This window comes from Amblyraja radiata, chromosome 22, assembly GCF_010909765.2.
Source record: "Amblyraja radiata isolate CabotCenter1 chromosome 22, sAmbRad1.1.pri, whole genome shotgun sequence".
In the NCBI taxonomy this organism is placed as follows: Eukaryota; Metazoa; Chordata; class Chondrichthyes; order Rajiformes; family Rajidae; genus Amblyraja; species Amblyraja radiata.
The window spans coordinates 24,278,215-24,304,515 of record NC_045977.1 but is presented as its reverse complement, the minus strand read 5'-3'; the positions used below and the strand labels follow the sequence as shown (position 1 = coordinate 24,304,515).

Genomic DNA, 26,301 nt, shown 5'->3' with positions numbered 1-26,301 from the left:
AATAATTTAAAAAATGATAGAAGAATACTAAATTTATGGCAGGATAATTGTGTATCTACCCGCTGTTGCATGAACAGTGTTTCCACATTACTAAGCTACTGTTTCACTCTAATCAAATGCTCATAGTTCTGTGTACTTATTCAAGGTGAATCAGCACTCGGATTAAATCAAATGGAACTTTCTAGTGAAATGCTTCAGGGTTTGTGTCCTAAACCTGTTAAAGTGTCTAACTTCTGAACAAAGTAATATATGCCAAAATGCCCAATAATATATAATGCACAAAATCCTGTATAATCTGACAAAGGTTTATGTGCACCGTCTCTAACCTTATATACTCCGTTTGATGTTCCTAATGTAGCCTCCTTTATATCAGGGAGGCCAATAGTGGACTCGGCGACTGTTTTGCCGAACACTTGCATTGAGGCCTAATGGATCTCCTGGTTGCTAATTATTTTAGCTCCCCTTCCCTTTCCCATGACTTTTGTGTTGGGGTGCTTTGCATGTAGGCTTTATGTTTTCCCTGTGACCCTGAGTTTTCTTCGAGTGCTCCGGTTACGACCCAACTCCAAAGATGTGCAGGCTTGTAGGTTAATTGGCCTCTGTAAATTGCCTCTGTGTAGGAGCGAACTAGTGTAATCACTGGTTGCCTTGGACTTGGGCCCAGTTTCCATGCTAGATCTCTGAATAAATAAAAATAAATAGATTTGCTCACCATTGATCAAAAGTACCAAGGTATCTAATCCAAAAGCTGTTGAGTGGGGGAAAAACATCCGTTATCCTTGTAGTTATGGATTAATTCATAAATCAAAGTGAATAAAATCTTCAATTATATAAATTATCCCTGGGAATAGAATGTTCTTGTTTTTATTCTGACACCGTTAATTCTTTACAGAATATACAGATGATAATGCTTTAATACCCAAGAATTCATCTGTCATTATAAAAAGAATTCCCATCGGAGGTGTGAAATCTGCTGGCAAATCATTTGTCATGTAAGTTTGCAATTTTATTTTAACGCTTAACCTATTGCCCTTTCACAGTGAAGCAAATTCAAATGGTTTAAGAATAGGATTATTTCAGTTGAATGTAGTCTTGGAATTTATTTTTTAAATTTACATAGTAGTATACTGAATGCTTAAGAGATTAAAAATGTATATTTATATGATAATGGAGGCTTGACGGTGACTTGTGAAAGTGAATAGAATGATGTGAAAGACACCTTTAAATTTTGGATATAAGGTTTTTCTATTTTGTAAAACATCATTTGATAATGTATTTTGATGAATATTGTGACAGCTTGTTATTAAATATGGTCATTAAAAGTAAAAGTTGATTTTCTTGAAATGTTTAAGAAAGAGCTGCAGATGTTAGATAAATCTCTTGTTATAAAGTGTTTTGTGATTGGCTATGACCAAGTTGTTGCATTAACCACATTTCTCTGATTACACTTCATTAATTCTAAAGTGAGGCTCCAAGTGGTGCTGTGAACATGTCACTTATTTCTCTTGTATTGGAGGAGGGCTTTTGTTTCAAGACAAAGCAGAAAGTACCAACACCGATAGATGATTTGGATGAGAATATACATGGCACAATTAGCAAGTTTGTCGATGACACAAAAGTGGGTGATATTGTAGATAGTGATGATTGTTGTCAAAAATTGCAGCAGGATCCTGCTCAGTTGGGCAGGTGGGCTGAGGAACAATTGATGGTATTTAATGCAGATAAATGTGAGGTGTTGCATTTTGGGAGCACTAACATGGGCAGGGCATATTACACAGTAAAGGGTAGGGCTCTAGGGAGTGTTGTAGAGCAGAGGGATCTAGGAGTACAGGTACAAAGTTCATTGAAAGTGGCATTACAGGTAGATAGGGTGGTCAAAAATGCTTTTGGCTCATTGGCATTTAGTATTGAGGATAGAAGTTGGGAAGTTATGTTGCAGTTGTATAAGATGTTGATGAGGCTGCATTTAGAGTATTGTGCTCAGTTTTGGGCACCATGCTATAGGAATGATGTTAGAAAGGGTGCAGAGAAGATTTACGAGGATGTTGCCAGGATTCGAGGGCCTCAGCTATAGGGAGAGGTTGATCAGATTAGAACTGGGCCCAAGTCCAGTTGATCACACTAGTTCTCTCGAACACACAGGGGGCAATTTACGGAAGCCAATTTGTTGGAGCGCAGGAGGATGAGGGGTGATTTTAGAGGTATAAAAAAATCATGAGAGGAATAGATCGAGTAGATGCGCAGAGTCTCTTGCCCAGAGTAGCTGAATTGAGGACATTGGTTTAAGATGTGGGGGGGGGGGGAAGGGGAGGAAGGGGAAGGGGTGAGATTTAACAGGAACCTGAGGGGTAACTTTTTCACACATAAGTTGATGGGTGCATGGAACGAGCTGCCGGGGGAGGTAGTTGAGGCAAGTACTATCGCATAGTGTAAGAAATATTTAGACAGGTACATGGATGGGACAGGTTTAGAGGGATATGTACCAATTGTAGGCAGGTCGGACTAGTGCAGATAGGACATCTTGGCCGGTGTGGGAAGTTAAGCTTACATTTCTTTGCTTATAAATGATGAGAATGTGATACTTGCTAACACAGAAATTGAAGTAAATAGTGTTGATGGATTTTGGGGGAATGGTAATCAAAACAGGAAGGTACATGAAGGATGTTTAGGGAATTGTGTGAAATTTGGGATATTTGAGAAGGCAAATGTTGAAGAGCATTCATTTTCTCTTGCACTTGAAGTACTGTGCATCTCTGAGATTAGAAGCTGCTTGAATCTCGTTAACACATTTCAAAGCAGTGACTAGAATGAGCTTTGGCTTGTGGCTGTGAGGTGCATTGGGCAAAATTGGTTAGTTTGTATTTGTTTTGGTTGCTGGAATTCTGTCAACTTTCAGCAGGGAAAGGAACCAATCGGCTCAGCACATCCATGCCAATCAGCTCTTGGTTCATAGCGTCCTACATCTGGGAGATTTAAGTACTCATCTGGATACTTCAAAGACTCTGCTTCCACCACACTTCGGCAGTGCATTCCAAGTATGCATAACTCTCTGTGTGGGGAAATGTCTCAGATGCTATCTAAATCTCTTCTGACCCTCATCTGTGCCTTATCTACGGAATACTTTCCTGTAGTTTACTGTATCTAAACCTGACTTCAATCATGTCCCCAGTTAACCTCCTTCACGCTGAGGGGAGCAGGCCCAGTCTCTCTGAATAATCAACATTCTATCCTTGGCAATACCTCTACACCCAATCCATTACTGTCACATCCTACCTACAACATGATGACCACATCAGGAATGCTGCACACGGCAGATAAGATTAGAGGAGGTGCATGTGAACCTCTGTCTAAGCTGAAAGGATTGTCAGGGTCCCTGGGTGGAGTTGATGGAGGAGATACAAGGACAGATGTTGCATCTCTTCCGGTTGCTGGGGAAAGTACCTGGGGAGGCAGTGGTTTGGGTGGAAAGGGATAAGTGAACCAAGGAATTGAGGAGGGAGCAGTGCCTGTGGAAGGCAGAAAAGAGTGGAGATGGGAAGATGTGATTAATGGTGGGATTCCTTTGGAGGTGGTGGAAATATTGGAGGACAATGTGTTGGATGCTGAGGTTGGTGGGGTGAAAGGTGAGGACCAGGGGAACTCTGAATGTTGCATCGGTGGGGGGGGGGGCGAGAGCAGAAGTATGGGACACTAAGGAGTCACGTGAGAGCCTGATCTATGACAGAAGGGGGAGTGGCCACGTTCCCTGAAGAATGAGAAAATCTTGGATGTCCTGGAACACCTCATCTTGGGAGCAGTTGTGGCAGAGACTGAGGAATTGAGGATTCCCTTGCTTTCCATCTTGGGATCACACCTTCCTTAGCCAATGATGGGCTTACCAGGCACCTGCATGAGGTCATTTGTGGCCAGCCTTGATTGGCCCTGGTCTTTTCTCGACTCCAGTTCTTCACCCCGCCCACCCCAGTACTTTCAGCCTGAAGAAAGGTCCCGACTCGAAACATCACCCGTCCTTTTTCCACAGCAATGCTGTCCGAGTCGCTTAGTTACTCCAGCACTTTTGTCTATCTTTTCTATCTAGATGAAACTCCATCTGCCATTTCTCAGTCCATTTCATTGACACATCGATATCACTGTACTCATCTTCCATATTGTCAACAACTCTGCCAATCTTTGTGTCATTTGATCATGCCTCCTACATGCATTTTCAGTCCCAATTAAAGTCTATAAATGATAATACAAAAGCCAAATTCTGATAAATGGTTGAAATATTAAACAAAGGCAGAAAATTCTGGAAGGAGCCATGATTGATGGCTGGGATAACCATACATCAACCCCCCCCCCCCATCCTCAGATTATTACACCACCTACACACTGAAGGATTTACACTGGGCAGTTTAGTTACCAACCTGCACAGCTTTGGGGTGTGGGAGAAATCAGAACACTGAGGAAACCCATGGGCTCACAGAGACCAAGTGCAAACTTCACACAGGCATCACCAAAGGTCAGGATTGAACCTGGGTCTGTGGCACTGAGACGCACGCCGTGGGCTCTGTCAGATGTGCTACCATCTAACAAAGGTTTGTTTTGGAGATATGCTATCTGCCATCCATTTATTCTCTTGTGGGTAGCTTCAAACAAGCGGTTAGGCAGCAAGATTACTCTTATTCAGCGATTGCCGTAAACCAAGGAAATTTTTTTTTTCCAATGAGGACAAATTGTAAATTTCCATTTAGTCATTCGTGAGGAACTATCAAAACTCTCAAATCTTCCTTCACATGCCCACTGTTGTGATATTGTCATTACATTGTACAGTTAATCTAGTTCAGTTTGCTATTGTATGCTATGTCAAAACATCTTGCTTTCCCCATGCTTATTTTTGATATAATTTTATTTATGGAATGAAAATTTCATTACTGTAACAACTTGAAACATCTTTGCTTTCCAGAGATCGTTCTGAACCAGCAAGTGGGACATCGAAAGCAGTATGTAAAACAAAAATACAATCTGAACCTTTCTATTGGTTAAATCTAAGTTGCTGTTTTTAATAAATGCTATTCATAAGTCATTAATGTTTTTGAGTGCTTAAATGCCTAAAGCAGGTATACATACCTGGCAAGGTCATGTTTTGTAAAGCAAAGTACATTCGTAATATTTTAATGCTGTTGGGCAACACTTAGTGATAGTTGCCCTACCTACAGATTAATTATGTGTGTGACCTGATAGTGCAAGGTAAAGCACTGTATTTCATATTGAAACTGGAACTTAACTTTAGGGTGCAGTCTGTAACAGATCAGTGTATGATTTTTAGAGACTGGTTTAACAGTTTGCTGTGGAGAACATGAAAGTGTTCCTGCAATGTCTGTCTTTTAGCATTATGTGTATAGGGTTTTATGTGCATTTTCCTTCAAATAAAGAATGTCTGGTGTATTATCTTCCATTTCACATTGTATCACTAATGTTTTTAATGCTTTATTAGGTATGATTTAATGGTTTAAAGGGTTGCTTTACACTATCATAAGTCACATGAAAAGCATGCTAGATGACTGTGATTGTAAATGAAATGCTGAATTTGTGCAGTAACAACTTTCCTATAACTTTCATATCAGTATATATTATATTTGAGCTCAAATAAACAAAATTTGCCACATCTAGAATATATATGTTAAATAATGTCTTTGTTGTTTTGATTCCCACCCCTCCCCTTCCTGTTCCCAACTTTACAAGTAGAAGTTAGTAGGATTTTGTGGTGTTCTTAAAACAGTTGTTAATTTTATATATGTATTAGTAACAAGCCGATGTTTCATACATTATGTATTTTATTTCATACCGTTACACCACAGAAATCTCCTGACTTGTCAATTTAAAATACAGATCTGGCTGTTTTCTTCTGCAATTTCGACAAGTTTTTGTTTGAGCCATTTTATCAAATATTGATTTGTTTTTTTTAAAAAGCACTGAAATTCTGTAGTCAGACACACATAGAATTAAGTTGTTGAATAAATGTAGCTATTGAGTACTTGATTTTATTTTCAATATCCGAACATGCAAGTGTTGTGAAATGTAAACTGCAAAGTTATTATTCTTTGAGGACTTACTTTAAATTGTTAGAAGCAACTTAACTGAGACAATTTAAAGTTGTTTTCTATTGCTTTATTGGTTGTTAGTTCAGTGAAGTAACTAAAAGAAAATAGTTTTTCTGCTTTGATTAAATATAACAGTAGATTTGAAAAATGATGATTTTTTGTATTACTGGCTATATGAACAAGGCTTAGCTCTGTGGCCATTTGCAAAAATATTTAGCACTTCATGAATGTAAAAAGAATAAAGATATTTTTTAGTAGTTTTTAACTTAGAGCTAATGATTTTCTGAAGTCTACTTTGGGGAAGAGGATTTGGGAATTCCATAATCATTGCACAAACTGAGCACAAATCTGATTTTTGCCATAATATTTCTAAACAATATTGTTTAATTCTTGGCCTTCAAAATGGGTAGTGCAGTAGTTTTATAACACATTTGTTAGATAGGTTGTGGATTTAACTGATGAAACCCATGGATTTTAAAAGCAAGAAAGCTGTATACTTCACACATTACCATCGAGAACATGGAAATCTTCATGTTTTTGATGTTCGTGAGTTGAGAGTAGATTCATTTAGCCCAATGGTTCTTAATCTTTTTTAGCATACGTACGTGCATACACGAACACAATACTGTATGTGGTATGTGCCTTTGTTAGGTTCCTAAAAATGGGCTAAAAAAATGGATATGTTATTTATGACCCCTTCATGTCCCCTGGTAAAGTCCCGACCCCCAGGTTAAGAACCACTGATTTAGCCCAACCCAGGTCTGAATTTGTCCTCCACCACTGCCAGAGTGATACCACACGCAAACTGGAAGGACATCACTTGCTAGGCTTTGCCCCACTTCTAAATCACTTTTCCAGCTTTCTCTCCTGTACTCTGTCAGACGCCACAGATGCTGTCTTGCCCACTAAGTTCCTCCAGCACTTTTTTTTGCTCAAGTTTCTTATATCTGCAGTTGCTGGAAGTGCTTCACAAGTGGTTTACTTGAATGCCAATATCCCCTTTAATGTTATTCCCCAAATGACAATGTGATGAATGACCAGCAAGTCTCTTACTTGTGATATACAATATATCATATTGTGGTCTTGTAATAGTATTTTATTTAGTTTTCATGTGTGGGAAGCTTCATAGGCACAATGTCAAAATCTGCCACAAAGGTATCAAAGGTATGCTATCCTAACATAAAGCTGAAGGGGATGGCAAAGAGAAGCATGCAGAGGTTAGGAAAATAATTTCTGAAGATAAGGACCCAGCTAGTTGGAACTGCAAATTGTGAAGTAACTGAAAATCAGGTTGCTTGTGGCCAAAACTTAAGTGGTAAAACTTAAGAAATAATAGAGAACAAGTCTTAGATTTAAATGCAAGGATGAGAATATTAAAATCGATGCACTATCTGACTGGGCATAAAAACAGAAAATGCTGAAAAAAGTTAACAGTTCAGGCAGCATCTACAAAAAAAGAAACAGTCAAAATTTTAGGTTTGCTGCCCTTGGTCAAATCATCTTGATCTCAAGTGGCATAGAGTTGTAGAGAGGTATAACATGGCCACAGGCAATTCGGTCAGCAGAACCCCTGATGATCATCAACCACCCATTTACACTAATCTACATTAATCCCATTTTTATTCTCTCCACATCTCCTGTCCAAACAGGTAACCCCCCTCCCGATTCTACCCTTCATCTATCTACACATGAGGGACAATTTCCAATGACCAATTAAACTCCCTAGTTTGCATGTCTTTGGGATGTGGTGAGAACCCAAAGCACCCAGGGAAAATCCATTGGTCACAGGGTGAATGTACAAATTCCACACACAGGAGCCAAAGTGGAGAGAAAAATGTGGGAGTCGATGTTACAAGTAGATTTTCAGCAGCAACTGAGGGAAGAGCTAAGTGATGTCATAAAGTTGACATTATTTAAAACTCGTCCTGGGTTTGAATAAGACACCAAGATGACAAGTTGGCTGGTTCATCATCTCCAGGGTGAGGCAATGAATTGTCTTGAGTAATTGAGTTTAGAATCAGAACTGAAAATTATGTTGACGAGGAAAATTTCAGTTAATCAAAACTTGCTATGTGGCCAGTATTGTAGCACTTTATCATGGAGTGTGTTCTGGAAAGGTAGTGGAGCAGTTGCTTGGGGTAATTGGATGTGGTGAAACATGTAAATGGAAGAATGATCCAACTGTGGAATGGGGTATTACCAAATATGAATACAAGTGGTGGCCAGTTATGTTTGAATTGAACCAGGAGTGATATTAATTTTGATTGGAGATACATGATTGGAAGGGTTTAAGTGTATAGCTATTATAAGTTGGAAGATGGCATTTTGGGGGATGAAGTGTTGCATTTGAAATTGACATTGGGGTAGCTGTTGTATATAGTTGTCATGTGCACAGTTATGAATCTTGCCCAGAATGTATTTACTATCCACCTACACATTTCATTAAAACAATACTTTTGTTTAAATACAGTTCCATAATTCCTCATGTGAATGCTTCAAATCACTGGTTCTCAGTCATAAAAAGAGAGAGCATGGAAACTGGCCCTTTCGTCCACCCAGTTTACACTAATCATTGGCCAGCCATTTACATTATTCCCACATAGGTGCTATTTATTTAAATTCATCCCATGTTCTTATCTGCTCCCCCTAGATTCCACACTCACCACACAATGGACAATTTCCATTGGCTGAGTAATTTACCATCCTGCATATCATTGGGATGTGTGAGAATCTGGGGGATATGTTACAGGGAAATCATCCAAGCTCCACACAGAAATCTGGTTTATAATACAATAGATATGTTCATAAGAAACCTAGTATTGTAGAAAAAAATTATTTTGATGGGGGTTTGGGGCTAGAGAGTTTGATTGGCTAGAAGTTATGTATTCCTGCATTAAAAACAAAATTGAGATAGCTAAGTTTAATTTTGGCACTACAACCTAAAAATACCAAAAGCGGTATGTTATATGTAATGGAGTACAAGGCCCATTCTTTGGAAAGTGAACCAAAATGATACACACTTTGTGATACATTAAAAAATTATTGTAAGAGATTATTCTTATTCATTGTTGTTTTCCTACCTACAGAACTATAATGCATGTCTGCAAAAGATATGAACATTCTAGCTGCTTAAAATTCACAGTTTGTACAATGCTTCCGTGTGATGTCACACACATTACCACTACTATTTTACCTCTGACCCTAAACAAACATCGTCAGCATAACATACACAATTTTCACTTGGTAAACCGGAAAAAATATGAATCATATATGCAGTACAAAACAATATACCTGTAATGTTTTCAGAATTAGAAGAGAGGTATTCCACAATTTTTCCTCCTTTTGGTCACACACGTGACTAAGAATGGGCTGCAAGTGCATTGCACAGGTGTCAATCGAATCAATGCCTTTCTGTGATTAAACCGGCAGCCGTGTTCTTAAGAGACAATGAGGTCTGATTTCTGTGGGGGCTTTACATGTTTTTCTTCTAACATTGATGTTTTGTTCCCTAAGACAGCATTTTTTCTGCTTGTCAATTTCCAAAGGAACTTTTAAGTGGTTCTAATTCCCAATCAAAGTTGCATATAACCAATTTGCCCACGTTACAAAGTTAATGTTTCCTAATTGATCAGTCATATTATATGCAATTTGCATTATAGAAACACGATTTTAGCAGAACTACCTGCCCTCTAATGTTTTCTAGGGTTACTATAGTTTGGTTACATTCATTTCTGGACATGCCCTGGTTTTGATGATGCTGTCATCATAATGTAAATTTAGTATGTTAATTTTCCAAAATCTGTATGCTGTAATGTTTAACCCATTAGCTTGATATTTGTTTGTTTATTCTTTTTCCAATGATTGTCTTGTTCTTTTACTTTTAGTATTTTTAGTGCCACAAATTCACAGTCTTTCTTTATTCTGTTTTGTCAAGTTTTATCCTTTTGCTCACGGAAGCAACAGGGGAAGGCAAGAGAAAGAGGTGTCAGACCTAGTTGCCAGACTGCAGGGAAAGCTGAATGAGGTCAGTGTTGAGCAGTAGTAGAGGGCTATACAATGTATTTAATGGGAGAACTATGGAAGGAATAGATAAGGTAGATGGGTTTCAATGGAAGTGAGACGGTTCTCATATTCTTGGTATTGCAGGCTCTTGAATATTAAAAATGCTCATCTGAGTTAAAGCCCTTCTCAGAAACTTGTTCCTGATTCAGTAACTTGTAGATTCAAAACTGCATATTAGCATGTTTTAAATATTTAAATGGCTTGTAATAGCACTAAAAGAGTTTTTATTGAAATAGTTACTTGATGACCAACTAATTTTTAAATGACTAGGGTAGCGTTTTAAAATGGCCAGATCTTTGCTTAACATTTATCCACATTCAGGTGCCTGGCAAGCAAAACTACAGCATTGATGCACAAAATCCATTAACAGCTAGTGATGCGCTTAGTTCTGGTAAAGTGTTAGAAATATCTGATGCTGCTGACATTTAGAAACGGCACAAGATTTTCATTTTGTCAATGGTGATCATAGGGAACAGATGTACAAAGTGACTCTTGATCGGCAGGGGGGCACAGCAAGGTCAGTACTCTACAGATTGTACCCAGTATTGAAGAGAGGGTCTGTTTATACTTATGTCCATAGTCAATTTTGGCCATGTCAGAAAATGCATAAAAATAACTCTGGTAATCGTGCCTCCACAGTATTGTAATGAATGGTATCAAAAGCACCGTAAGGAATTATTCAGTGGAGTGAGAGGGAAACCAGTTCTGTCATTAGTAGAAATGAACGTCTATATGTACGTACATTGAACTTTTGAAATTAATAATATGGGTGTTTGTTCCTGTGTAGTGGTGTCCATAACCTATGGACTATAACTTATATTTATTGTGAAACTGTTGGTCTTGAGTTTATGCCTCCAGGATACTCTTATTAGAACCGTACTTGGCAATTTCCAATTTCATTTGATTGAAAGAAGTATTTAACCAGTTTGTATTGGGTGACACCGCTAACAGAAATGCTTGCTTCTCCGTTCCAGTAACCCAGAACCAATTCTGAGCTGCTCAGTCCTTGAGGAGTTTGTGCATTCACCTAGTGACATGCGTGTTTCCTCCCCCATCCCAAAGATATGCTGGTTGGTAGGTTAATTGGCCACTTAAATCGTTCCTATCGTCTGCCTCAGAGGGTGGTGGAGGCCGGTTCTCTGGATACTTTCAAGAGAGCTAGATAAGGCTCTTAAAGATAGCGGTCAGGGGATATGGGGTGAAGGCAGGAACGGGGTACTGATTGTGGATGATCAGTCATGATCACATTGATTGCTGGTGCTGGCTCGAAGGGCCGAATGGCCTACTTCTGCACCTATTGTCTATAAATAAGTGGTAGAATCCATGGAAGGAGTATAGTTGAAATGTGGGAGGAATAAAATGTGTTAGGGTAGGACGTAAATGATTGATAGGCTTGGTAGGTGGAAGAACCTATTTCCATGTTGTATCCTTGTACAACTATAGATCAGCTATAGATAATGTGAATGCCAGTGAATATTAGGTGATTTTTGATGTAGAGCATGGAAACAGGCTTCTTGACTTACAGTCTGTGCCAACACATCAAACATAGATTTACACTACTCCCATACTAATCACATTTATTGTCTCCACAATCCCATTAATTGCTTAGATTCTACCATATCCTAAATGCTTGGGACAATTTATAGTGCCAATTAATTTACCAACATTCATGTCTTTAGCATTTGGCAGGAAACCAGAACACTCCAAAGAAATGTGCATGGGCAAAGGGAGAATGTGCAAACTGCACAAAGCTCTAGAGGTTTGGAGCCTGAAGCAGCAGCTCTACTGCCATTGCCACTTTATTTTTAATAGGCAGCAAGCTGCACAGTGGTGCATCTAGTAGAGCTACTGCCTCAAGGCGCCAGAGATGCGGGTATGATCCTGACCTCGAGCGCCGTCTATTGTGTGGACGCTGCACGTTCTGACTGACCGCATGGGCTTCCTTCAGGTGCTCTGGTTTCTTCTGGTTACTTATGGCTCACTTGGTTACTTAAATTAAAATGAATCTAATTAATGAGACACTCTTAGTCAACTTGTCTTTCCAAATATATATTTTGTCCTTCAACCTCTTCAGCAACCTATCTATGTTGGAGGATCTTGTGGCCTGGTGACTTCATTGGGTGTAGATTTAATGTACAGATACTTCCAGACTTCAACTGGATTTGTTATTCTGCCATTAGAGGGGGTTTATAGAGCAGGATCCCTGGACAAGCATTGAAAAAGTGGAGGAAATTATTGTTTGTGAGTCATAGTTATCACAGACGTGCAGTGGGGCTGAATTTCTTTATATCTGGATCAAATGTAGGATCAGGATGTTTTATAAGTACATTATGGGAAAGAGGGTAACGAGAGAGAATATGCCCTGAGGAAAGCAAAGAGGTTGTCTTTGTGCGGATCTTCAATTAGTTTTTTTTTCTGTTTTTACTGTGGAGGAAGACATGGTTCAAGGAACTTGGTACAGTTAATGGAGATGTGTTGAGGACAGTCCGTATTATGGCTGAGGAGTTACTGACCGTACTAAGACGTAGTACGGAGGGGAGAGTACAAGGCCTAGCAAACGATAGGAGAATACGTGAAGGGAGGGTATTTCATCCTCGGAAGGTTGAACAAAAGCCAGCGATGAAAAGGCAGTGTGAGATATGGATAGAAGTTGTACAAACTGTGAAGTCAGAGGAAGGTTTAATTGGAAGGGGAGAAATGTTTGTGACCCTAGGGTGTAGCACAAGGAAGAGAGGGGGAAGGGAAAACAAAAGTGGGGAGGTTTGTTTGTACGCTAGTTAACTGAAATTGAATAATTCAAAGTTCATACCATTAGGTTTGTAGGCTACTCAAGCGGACAATGAGATGCTATTCCTTCATTTAATGTGTGGCCTCAAACTGGCAATGGAGGAGACCATGGGCAAAATGGCTAGCAACCGGGAGATCCAGCAAACCTTTGAGGACTGAGTGCAGTTGTTCAGCGAGACTACATAGTTTACATTTGGTCTTGTCGAAGTAAAAACTAGAACACCAAATGCAGTAGATGATGAGCTCAGGGGAGGTGCATCTGGAAGAACTGCTGAGGTTCATGGATGGAGGCGATGGAAGAGGTATAGGGACAGCGTAGTACCTCTGCGGTTTCAAGGGAAAGCTTCAGGGTAGTAGGTGGTTTAGGTTGGAAGGGACGAGTGAACCAAGGAGTTGCTGACGGAGTGGACTCTGGAAAGCAGAAAGGTGTTGGGATAAGAAGTGGCGGAAATGTCAGAGAATTATGTGTTGGATGCAGAGGCTGTTGGAGTGGAAGGTATGGACCATCTGGGTCACAGCCTATGAGAGGAGTCCAACAGTACGGGAACAGTCCGCTGAGGCAGCCGATTTGGTAATAAGTTGTTGCTAACATTTTACAGAGATGGTAGACAGCATATGAACTATTGTAATGTTACATACATGTAATTGATGAACATTAGCATTTTCATGGTATTGATGGAAAATAATGCTTCAACAAATACATGTGTTTAAAGTGAGGAATGCAGCATTTTTTGGATGTGAACAGGCACTCATAACTGATAAGCAATTAATACTAAAGAGCAGTTCTGTCCAGGGAAGATGTGCTAAACTATTAGTTATCTGTACATATGCAAATATCTTGGAACATGACATACATTTGGAAACAACAATAACATTTGGAGACATTTCAATTATATTGATCTTGTGTTGGGCAATGTGATTGAAATTTGCAAGACCATAGTTGGCCAGGCTGAGGAACATCAATGGATAAATTATTTGTGAAGCAGCAAGTGGGCTTGAACTGTCAAAGCTAATTGAAGTGTCATGTCTAATGCATGAGCAGATAATTAAATTAAATTGTGCCTCTGTTCTGAATGAATTCAAATTCAACAAAAATGGATTTTGGGATGCACTCTAGTGCATTTAGATTAATGCACCCCGATTTTGTTGTAAAGTGCAGGATAAATAATAGTGCTTTCAAAAAAGTCAAATGTCCATACTAATGAATAGTTCCAATGTCTTTTCCCTGGTCTTAAGTCATTTGCTCCAGAAATTTTGTAACATAGATATTATTTAAGTGGGAAGTATTGTTGTTGCCGATCATTTTGTATTTACTAAAAGTCTTGCATTTTGTGTCATGATTTTTATGAGGCCATAAAGAAGCAGTTTATAGTGTTGAGCTGAGGATTCATTGAAATCAAGTCGCAAATGTCCTCAAACATGGGTTTGTGGCAAAATTCCAGATTCTATATCCTTAATGTCGTTAAGCACATTTTTCAAGCTTGCTATTTTTCTTGACCTAATATTATTATCCTCCCTGGGAAAAGCTTCATCTCATTAATCATTCATATTCAGAGATCTCAGGAGAAAACATTTCTTTGTAATTGTAAACTCGTATCTTCCTACACTTTTCTTTGTCCTTTTAGTATGCACTCGCTATAATTCCAAACTGTGTGCAATAATGTTTTATTTCTTTGTGTGTGATGTCATCTGTATTTTTTCTGCAAAAAGGAGAAACGTGATTTTAACGTATTTTAAGATCTGGCTTTGTATATGCTTCAGATATCAGCATGGAAATATGCCTTTGATCATGTCCAGAGGTCTTTGTTGACCAAGTAGTTGGGACAGGTACATTAAGAGCATTTAAATTATTTGGACAGGTATGTAGATTGGAACGGTATAGAGGGATATAGACCAAAAGCTGGCAAATGGAATTAGCTTTGATGTGGTATCATCGTTGCATGGACGAGTTGGGCTATTTCCATGTTGTATGGCTCTGTCAAGTACCCATTTCTACTAATCCTACTTTATCCTTTCATGAACTTCACTCATTCGGCAATTCACAATGCCCAAATAACCTACCAGCCTGTAAATACTTGATGTGGCACACAAATAAAATAAAGCACATCCAGAGAAAATCAATAATTTATTGCTCTATTCTATTTGATATCTTGACTATTCTAACATAAATGTCATTCTCTCCCTTTCTGTCAAGCAGTATGGCTTCATTTTTAATTCTGTATTGACCTGCATCGTCTGCCTACTCCCCTTCCTGTTAGCATGAAATGTTTCAATCCTTCATGCTTTAATTTCTGATTCACACAATCATACTCGTTGCTGTTCAGATACTAAACAAATGTTAAGTGTATCTGCAAATCTCCTTCAGTTTGTCACTAAATTTTCAAATGGAGCAATCCCTATTATTGAGGCATTTGTGTGTGATACAAGCAAATAATTCCATATTTGCTGCTGTTTCCGAACAAGAAAATAGCCACTTTCCAAGGGCATCTTTTACCCAAAACATTTATGTAAATGACAAGCCTGTTTTTTGACCAGCAGAAGCTTTGGACACTTGAGGCTAAGTAATTAGCTGATATTCTGAAATTGTTGGTGACCTATTTTGTCAATTTGTTTTGCTGTCCATACTGTTTAATTTCACCAGTGGGTTGTGGAGTAGGGAGGAAGGTTGTGATTTGGATTTTTTTAAATCACCATACTAGTTAATGTCTTAATGCAACATTTTAAACTGAGAAATGTTTCCAGGTGAAGAGTTTTGCCTTCACAGCTTCTCACTCTATAGTATTCCACCTGTATCTGCTTTCCAAATACTGCTAAGCTTTTTGATGTAAAATTAAAACATTTTATAAACAGGTTAGAATGTGTGACATAAATAAAAATGAAATTAAATCCAGCAATTTCCCATATACTTACTGGTGGCATTGTTGCTGTGCCCTTTTCCATTCATAGATTTGTCCACATTTATTGTATCTTCCAGGTGATTACTCCATGCTGTAGAGGCATATCATATATCATATATGAAATTAAGAATTTCACTCATGATTTTTGAATAAATATGGATATCCATATTTATTTTCCCCATGAAAAGCAATAAACCAATCATGGGGTAAATAATTAGACCGTATTTGTGAATAGTAAAACACAGTGAAAGAATGTGGGTCAAGTCGTCTCATCAGAATTTTATTTCTAATTCAAAAATTGTTACTAAGGGAGGAAGTGTGCAAAGAACCATGGGGAAGGCGGGAGAGTGATATTCGGCCTTTCTTCATCCCCGTCCTTTCACAGTTTTGTCCATTGTTTTCTCTTAACTTTGTCCTCAATTCTTTGCAACTTGTTTTATTTCTAACTTTTCATCAGTACTAGTTAATGACTTGAAATTATAATCAATTTCTCTGTTCAATGTTGCTGCTTGACTTGAATATCCTCCAGCTTTTCCTATCTTAGCTTCAAAATTCTATCATGGGTATATTTTGCTTGATTTGGTGCTTGTAATACAGACTGTAGGTATTGTAGTTGGTCAATGTTATAGAGTACAAGGAATGCGGTGCACCTGGAATGTACTGTTATTCTTTGCAGATACTATTATTGGACATCAGTTCAACATTAAGTTGTGCATTTGGATCTAAAAACATAGTGAATGCACTATGGCTTTTCCAAGGGTATGGGTAGAAAGAACTAGGGGAATAGGTTTAAGGTATGAGGGGAAAGATTTAATAGGAACTATCCACACAGGGTGGGCGGGTATGTGGAAAAGCTGCAAGAGGAAGCAGTTGAGGCAGGTACATTTAGATAGAAAGATGATTAGGAAAGATTTAGAAGGAAAAGGGTCAAACACGGATAGATGGGACTATCTTATATGGGGCATCTTGGACGAGTTGAGCCAACGGGCCTGTTTCCATGTTGTATGACTATGACTTGGATTGCCAAGGCTGCTCATTGCATTCTACTTTCAGCTGACATTTGTAACAAACATATGTAAAAGCTAAAGCCCCTGCATGTGTAAAACTGGTTTTGTCCAACCAGTCTGAAGAAGGGTCTCGACCCGAAACATTTCCTTCGTTCCATAGATGCTGCCTCACCCGCTGAGTTTCTCCAGCATTTTTGTCTACCTTGTACAATCGGTCCTATCAGACCCGTAAAAATTGGAACAATTTGAGTTATAGCTTCAGTAACACTTCATTTTTAGTTTTGATCAGAATATTCCTTACAACTGCAAGGATTGTGTCATAACCTAAGCAGTTTAAACGTGTCCTCAAGACACTCTTGATGCTTTTTGCGCTTCCTTGTAATTGTAGAACCGAACAGTAGGTTTGATGCTAAATATGTCAAAGAGAGCCAGTACAAATGTTCTGCATGCCACATTTAAATTCTTCAAATTATTTTCTTTGCTGAAGCAACTGTACAAATTCACATACTAATTTAAGGGTCAAGCTCTTGTAATAACATCCCTATTCTTCTATTAAAGTGCATTGCTATGTAGTGTGAATTTTCTTTTTTCTCGTGTGCGCGCACACACACGCAGGCACACACACATGCAAAAAGGTGAGTTTGCAAATGGAACATTATTAGTAAACAAGCTATCTGTTTGGGTTAAAAATATGTGCCTTATGTTTTAAATGTGAATGTCTGTATTTAATTCTTCCATTAACAGATTGATGACTCTGGAACCTCTATCTCACTGGCCCAGCTTACAAAGGTAGAAAATGTTTTATTTTGTTGTTGTTAGTGGTCAATTTTCTTTTCCTCCAAATTCAGTACTTTAAAATTTAATTGTATTAAGCAATCCTCTAATCTGTAATTGTTGCATTAGTAAATTTACTACAATGCCTTGTATTATTTTGCATTATGTTACATGTTCAAATGCATTTATTTTGTCGCACAAGTTACTGTAATTGAGTGTAAATGTTAATAGCATTAATATATGCTGAATATCCTGTAAAGAACGAGTAACATGGGGGTAATGAAATGGGAGTCTCTTGATAGCCTGACCCGGCTACCGTAATTCTTGCCTACGATGGTTAGTTTTGAAAATACAGCAGATAAAACCTTAGCAAAATGTTTTTTTCTTATCTTGAAATGTGGTGAATAATAAGTCGGTTATTTCACCTTTGGGTTTGAACTCTTTGCCAGCAAAGGAGGTGGTAGAAGAATGAAAAAGCCCATATCACTGGATATTGGTATGAAGGTTCTTGCCTTTCGCACCATCAAATCCGTGTACGGTTGTAAATAAAAGGACTGTAATTTCGGCAACACATCCAAGGATTGAAAGCTTCTGTGATGTACTGTGTGTAAATTTTCTGATTTTTATAGCAATGTCAATGCACTCAAATAAGTCAATTTAACAAGTGTATGACAATCCCGTGTTGTACTGACCCAAGTTAGTTTTGAACATGTAAATGTAAACCAAATAAAATAAAATAAATTTTCTCTTGAGACCAGATGTTGGAGAGGATGTATATGGGTTCTCATTTGTTTGAACACAGACTGTGTAAACCTATATGAAGATCATTTGTTTATTGCGTACTCTTTGCATGGTTGATTCATAAGAAGAGACTAGTATTATCATGTTAGCAGATGCTTATGGCATAGGGTTAAAGGTGTGCATACCCCAGAAATGGCTGTGTGCTTACATATGTTTTTCTTATTTAGCTCTCTGGTGTGTAGAGATATCTGAATTTAAACCAAGTGTGCATTAAGCATATTCCCATTTGGGGACCTGGAGAGCCATATATCCATTCACCATTATCTATTGTTGACAGTGACATTCATGTTTTATAAGTAAAGTTGCTGTTTGGGTTCAAACAAATTTGTTTGTGTGAGCAGTACAGTAAAACCTTGATAGGATCATTTGCTGCATGTCAGAACTAGAATTAAAATACTAAATACCTGTTGAAAATGGGTGAGCAGTGAGATTTTCTTGTCTTTGGGGCTTTTGGCATGCAAGACTTGAAACGTGCTATTAAGTGTCCAATGGGAATTTCCTGTTCAAGCACTTTGATTTGTACATTGAAATTGTGTTTGGTTTTATATTGTTTTTGAAATGAATTGTTCCTAAAATGAAAAGGTGGTTCAAAACATTGCATTTGTCCTCAGTATTACAAATTAAGGGTTATTTTATGACAAATAACATACATTCAACAACATGAAGTGCTCCTCCCTCTCAATTACATTGGCATGACGTGTGAATATTTTATTTTCTCATCCAACTTCATGCGTTGCACCTATTTGCCAAGAAGACTTGGAACATTTCCTTTTGAGTTAGCATTGCCTCTGAAGCCTAGGGACTGGCTTAAATCCGAGCAACTATCAAGAAATCATCCTAGTCTTGGCCAGCGCCCTGCTTATCCCCTTTTAATACTCAAATGGTTAACAGGAAAATCAACTCAAATCTGCGCAATGGTACATCAAGTGCGAAAATCCAAGAAATAACCTATTTTCTATCCAGGCATATTTCCAGATGACTTGAGTGCTATTGGATAAGCAGTAAATGTCATTGCAATATTAGTACTGGATTATGCTCAGATGGCATTTGGAGTCAAAGGTGCAATAATTTGGAATAAAATTGCACAGATTATCGATTCCTCATTGAGCAAGACTTTAGGTTCTAACAAATGTTAAACTGAACACTTGCCCACTTCTCCATCAACCTCTGAACCCCCCCCCCCCCCCCCATGAAACTTGCATTCCAAATTTGATAAATATCACCAGATAATACAAATAATCTATTGTGATGTACACTTGCTGTTTAATAATTATGTATCTTAACACATTTTAACACTTTTTAGTCTCAACTTGTTGAAGACCCCATGCCATTTGGATCACAAACTTAACAAAAGATCAATTGACTTAATTTTCCCCTTATTGATATGACACCTGTATTCTGCAGCACCAATAACTAGCATGGATATTGCCTTTTCTCCTTAGAAATTATCTATGGTTTAGAAAATTGAAATCATCTTTTCCTAATTCTACATATTGATGTTTCCTAATGACAATTACCTTTATTCCTTTGTTGTGATACCCTCCTGGTTTGATTTCTATATTGCACTCCCAAGTTTTTGCATTGCAGTATCCAATATAAATAATTATAGTTTGGTGTAATTGTTTAATACTATGGTTTTAACTTTCTTGATTGTTTATATCTAAACAAATGTTAGCTATTACTATGGGAGTACTGTTTGAACTGGATAGAGGGATGAAAATCTGAAAGATGAATTTAATTTACTGTCTTGAACTTGTCTGGAGTCACTGAAGGATGGGTAAATAATATTTATACAGATTAACAGACGCCCCTTTGGTCAAGTAATACATTGCAGGAATCCTTACTGGTCACTGAATCTTGACAACGATATAGAAAACTTTTCCAAGGAAAGTCCTGAAGGTTAAGATTTCTGAAGAAAGGTAGTTGCTTAGCAGTGACAATACTTCTGTTTTAAATATAATGTTTAACTATTGCGTGTAAAACTTTAGTGGCAGGTAGACACCAAGGAGGTGGGATGAAATAGCTTGACTTGATTTGCTTAAAAAACCCATTGGAGTAGTGTTGTATTATCCAATTAAAGAGATGTGAATTTAGGAGATGTAAAAAGATTTGCATTCATAGTGCCATTTATTTTTATCTCCGTCCTCCAGAGACGCTGCTTGATGAGTTCAGTTACTCCAGCATTTTGTGTCTATCTTCAGTATAAATCAGCATCTGAAGTTCCTTCTAACAAGTTTGTCCACTATAGTTAATAGTCCTCTATTCCAGGCTGAATTTTGGTAAACCTCTTCTGCTCCGTCTCCAAAGCATCCATCCTTCCTGCAATGGTGTGACCAGTACGGCACACAATACTGCAAATGTAGCCTAACCAAAGTCCTATAAAGCTGCAACATGATTTCCTGATTCTTGTATTCAATGCCCCAACTGATAAAGCCTTTTTTTTTTTTTTTTTTATTTTTTTTTTTTTTACTGCTCCATTTACTTGTGTTGCCACTTACAGGTAGCTATGGAGCCCAAGATCCCTTTGTTCATCAATGGTGTTGAGGATCTTGCGAGTAACTATACTTTCACCTTATATTCAACCTCCGAACATGCTGGGATTAAACTCAATTTGCATTTTTTTTCCACCCAATTCTGTAACTGATTTGTATCCTGTTGAATCCTTTGACAACCTTCCTTAGTGTCCGCAATCCCAAATTTGGTGTTGTTTGCAAACTTACTAACCAATCCATCTGCAGTTTACATCCAAGTTGATCATAATGAAAGATATCAGCATAAATGCCTAAAAGAACCTAACTGGTCATAGATCTGCAGTCAGAATAATGCCCTTTCACCATAATCTAGGATAAAGGGATAACCTTTGGTTAGACCAACAGCTTTCCAAACTCGTGATCTTTTACATCCTAATGAGATACCCAGGTTATGTGTAAACGTGTTGCAAACCAAGATTGTGCTGCCCAGTGAATTCATAACCTTGTGCCTTATTTTGTCAAAAGAACAAGAGAAACATTAAGATAACTTTTTCATGCGCTGACTAAAATAGTGTAGAAATGAGCCGCAATAAAGCTTTCAAAAGGGAATTGGATTTGAGCAACTTTTTAGGGAAAATCTGGAGGAATGGCTGAGATGGCCTTTGATTCTTGTGTCACCAGGTTATCCGATTTCATAGTTGGTGCAGCGTGTTGTGTTATGTGAAGTTCATTAAACATTAATAAATAGCTAACCAAACAATTCTTGGTAATGCTATTTAGTCTTTTCATAGAGACATACAGCATGAAACACGCCCTTCAGCCCAACTTGCCCATGCTGACCAAGATGTCCTATCTACACTACATTCACGTTTGGCCCACATCCCTCTAAACCTTTCCTATCCATGTATCTGTCCAAATGTTGTTACTAGTACTTGAAGTATTTGTGCTCCTTGGGTTCCTACTAAATCTTTACCCTCTCACCTTAAACCCATGTTCTCTGGTTTTCGATTCCCCTGCTCTGGGTAAAAGACTATTCACATGATATTATGCACCTCAGTAAAGGGGCTGTCCCACTTGGGTGACCTAATCCACAAGTTAAGAAGAGTGTGTTCAACCTTCAAGCTCGAGGGCACTCGCCTGGAAAGCGTCGAGCTGGATCGAGCGTGCGCGTTGAAACCGCGCGCTGGATCGACCGACCACACACACACACACACACACACACACACACACACACACAGTGCCAGGGAAAGTTGGGGAGCGCTGTCTGAAATTCACACCCGCGATGAAGAAGGTAAAAGGCTGCTCAGTAACGGTGAGTCCTTTAGACAGCGCGGGGGGAGGGGTAGAAGGAGAGAGAAGGAGTGGAGACACTTTTAAGAAGTATAATTAAGTTTAGCGGGCATTTTAACTACCGGTAGGTTTTCCTTCATGCTGAAAACTCCAATGAGCCAATCAAAATGCCCGGTCAGCGAAGGAGATTGCCTATGGCTGCCCTCGACTGCCTCTAACTAAATAGCGACCCCACTCCACCACGAGTTCAAAAAAACCATGCCCACCAAATTTTACTTGTGGAAAATTTTTCAACATGCTTAAAAATTTTCTGTGACCAAGCTGAGGCCATGAGTATTCGGGAACTTCCCTCGAGCATGAAGGAAAATTCCAGCGACCTCCTAGGACCACGTGTCGACCATGCTGCGAGTTTGAAGGTCGAAGACACTCTTCTAAACTCGCAGATTAGGTCGCCCAAGTGGGACAGCCCCTTTAGATCACCCCTTACACACCTGTGCTCCAAAAGGAAAGCCCATGCCTGCCCAACTTCTCCCTATAGCTCAGACCCTCGCGTCATGGAAACATCCTCATAAATCATCTCTGCACTTTTTCCTTTTGTTCTTGGTTTAGAGCTTACTTTAGGTATACAGCGTGAAAACAAGTCATTTGGCCCATCAAGTGCATGCAAACTAGCGATCACCCTTCCGCTAGTTCTATGTTATCCTACTATATTACATCCTATATATTACAGGGGCAATTTACAGATGTCAATTAGCCTACATACCTGTACATTTTTAGAATGTGTCACCCGGAGAAAACCCATGCAGTCACAAGGAGAATGTACAAACTCCACACAGACTGCACCCAGAGTCAGGATTGAACCCAGGTCTCTGGCGCTGTGAGGCAACAACCCTGCTGCTACACCATTGTGCTGCCCCAATAAACCATTTGTTTATTGTCATCTACACAAATACAATAAAAATCATGCTTGCAGATGCATAACATCCATCTGTAGAGTATTTGATGACATGCCAAATCTCTTTAAAATTGTAAGAAAGGAAAAATGCTGACCCGCCTTATTTGTAATTACAACTTTGCGCTAGGACCAGGACAGATTATCTGAGATGTTAACACCCAATAACTTGAAGTTGCTTACTCTTCACTGTCAACCACCTGAAACGTGGTCTCCCAATACCTCTTTCTTAGTCAGCGATAAGTTTCTTAGATTTGTTACATTGAGTGAGGCTAAGTTGTGTGGCATCACTCAACTAGGTGTTCTATCTTTTGCACACTGACTCATCACCATCCGTGATTTGGCCAACAACAATGGTAATGGTGATACCTTTAGGAATGGTAGAGACAGGCAATGGTTGTGTTTTAGTGAGCGAGATGTCCCAAGTTTTTATAATGGGATCTCTCAATCTGGGCGATTGGGATATCAGAGTGCACCATGTTTAAGGAAGTATATTGTTCTCGAGTCACTATATAAAGGGATAATTCTAACAGCGTAATGGCCATCATGGAAACTAAACAATGGCCTTGCCTGTCCAAAGTGTCCAATGTGTTGTAGTCTTAGGTGGACATTTCTAGAGGATATATGGGTCATTCCAAATGTGTTGGATGATAATAAGTGTTTGGAGTGAATAGGATGGGGTTTTTTTTTGCAATAAAATCACACTGGAAAATAATAAAATCTCTAATGACCACAATGATAATGACATCCTCATTTACTGCTCTCCTTTGATCCTGTTTTGTTTCTTTTGAAAATCATAGTCCATTTCGGCTTTACCAGAATTTTGAATTCAGTTCGTAAGCCCACATTCTAAGTCTGGCACCATCTCTCTTCCTCTTTATCCCTTCCTACACTAGAAATTGCAGTGTTCCCCTTGGTAGCATCACAGTTGATAGCTCATTGAAAAAAAACAATTGAGTGCTATTCAAATGTTGAGTCCCTCCACAGTGGAATCTGTCTTCCCCCCCACCCCACCACAGTGGAATTTATTTGCAGTTATGTTTACAGCTTCCTAGGCATTGACGTGCAGCGGCATTGAAATATGAGTTTGAATATTTAAATTTACTCTTAATCCAGAATGTCCAAAGAAGATTGAGGCTCAGAAACCAACATCGTCCACACCAGTGGACTTTGCAAGGATGAAAATATTAATTCGAATGAATTGTCAGCAGACTTGATCTTACCAAGGGTTTTACTGTACATGTGAATATTTACTGCTTGTCTGAGGTGGTGCCCTAAGCGCTGTGTGCAAGTTGAACAGAATGGAACCCAAAGAGCCAGATATTGGAGCATCAAATAATTGTTTTATAGTTCTTGTACTTGAATTGTAGGCATATCACTGTTTTAATTAAAGTCATGTAAATGGTGGAAGAACATATCCCCTCCTGTTGCCAAACAACAACTTTCTCAATTTTGATTTCTTTTTCATAAATGTTAGCTTATTGAACATTTGTTGATCCTATTACTCAGGCGATGGACTTATTCTGAAGTAAGAATGACATCGACATACTTGGCCCAACTTGGGTGAAGTCGTTTTCCTGTAACATGTGTCAGAGTACTTTGAACCATGAACCTAGTTCAGACTATCCCAGAAACCACCAGATAATCCACGTAAATATTAACAAAAGTATTTGTTTTAATTGTTTTGCACGGTTATCATTTTTATTACATTTATTTTTCATTTTGGAGGTGTTTACCCTGGGAATAGCAAAAATGTGATTTCTGTAACCTCCATGATGTGATGGAGATGTTGCTAATTTCGTTGGTGTTTCAATTGCATACGATTGAAAGTATTATAATTAACAGCAGTACCAGGGTTGAGGAACTCCTACCCCCCCCCCCCCCCCCAACCCCTTGATTCTTCCACCATTTCCCGTGTCCGAGTCAACTTCCTTTTCCTTGGATCATTGGCAAGCTGGATCAACGGTGTTCTTGATAACATAGTTGCGATAAATACTGGGCATCTTGCTGTTCATTACAGGGTGTGATCTGGAGTGTATAGAAAATTCTGGGTAACTACTTTTTTTTATAACACACACCTGTCAAACAGACGGCCAATCTGGCTGAAGCTAATGCCTCCGAGGAAGATAAAATTAAGGCCATGATGACTCAGTCTGGTCAAGAATATGATCCAGTGAAGTGAGTTGGAAAGATGAAATTTGATAACATTTAATACTGCTTTATAATCCATTCGTAGTAAAGGACATTGTGTATTAATTATGTTACATTTTCTTTCCCAGCTACATGAAGAAACCTTTGGGTCCTCCTCCACCAACATATACTTGTTTTCGTTGTGGAAAACCAGGCCATTACATTAAAAATTGCCCAACTAATGGGGTGGGTAAAACTAGTTCAGCTTTTTAACATTGTTGTGATGGTACTGTGTTAAAGGCAAAAAACAATATTAAAAAACTAGGTGGACACCTGGGGAAAGAAAAATGGACGTTGTGGAGATATTCAGCATATCAGGCAGCACCTGTGGAGAAATAAAGAATGTTTTGATTGGTTTGCTGCAGGATCTCTAGCTTTTGAGGTGGCTCTGCACCAATAATTAAACTGCCAGAATATTCAGTGCTCCTGTGAGAAATGCTTCCAGAAAATTATCTCAATGAAGAGAAGAGCAACATTGCAGCATACTGATTGTGTTGCTTTGAGGTTATTTCCAAAGCAGTGTCAGTCCAGTTGGAATACTGGTCACATCTAACAGCATTAGGCAATTGAGTTGCTGAGTGTTTACTGCTGAAATTAATGGATTTCCTTTTGGCCCACTGTTAGAGTTGGAATTTGACAAGTAATATCCTTTAAATGTTTACACATTGTCCAATCAACTTGCCATGCAAAGTAAAATCTGAATTTGTACGGTCAGAAGCTAATCCAGAGTTGTCAAGTAGTACGGATTTTCCGTATTTTGTATGGAAATGCGATGAGAATACTGATGTACGATTTTGTGTTGTTAAATGCGGATTTTAAATACGGAGTTCAGTTCAGTCTGAAGAAGGGTCTCGACCAGAAACGTCACCCATTCCTTCTCTCCAGAGTCGCTGCCTGTCCCGCTCCAGGTTTAAACAGAGCGCTGTCAGTTTAACATGTGGGAATTTAAACGAAGCGCTGTGGATTCTAAATATAGCGCTACCAGCT

General features: G+C 38.7%; 1 protein-coding gene across 7 annotated transcripts in view; it reads left to right on the top strand.

Moving 5' to 3' along the window:
- rbbp6 (RB binding protein 6, ubiquitin ligase) overlaps window positions 1–26,301 on the top strand; it is a 67,588-nt gene that overhangs the window by 8,034 nt on the left and 33,253 nt on the right. The window contains exons 2-7 of one of the 7 annotated variants that reach the window (XM_033040729.1): window positions 893–992; window positions 4,946–4,982; window positions 10,018–10,107; window positions 17,581–17,625; window positions 25,214–25,302; window positions 25,404–25,500. In XM_033040729.1, coding sequence (XP_032896620.1) covers window positions 893–992; window positions 4,946–4,982; window positions 10,018–10,107; window positions 17,581–17,625; window positions 25,214–25,302; window positions 25,404–25,500 — 458 coding nt within the window. Of the gene's footprint in view, window positions 1–892; window positions 993–4,945; window positions 6,345–10,017; window positions 10,108–17,580; window positions 17,626–18,059; window positions 18,370–25,213; window positions 25,303–25,403; window positions 25,501–26,301 lie in introns of those variants that run through there. The other 6 variants (XM_033040730.1, XM_033040731.1, XM_033040732.1 and 3 more) reach the window with 6 other exon arrangements.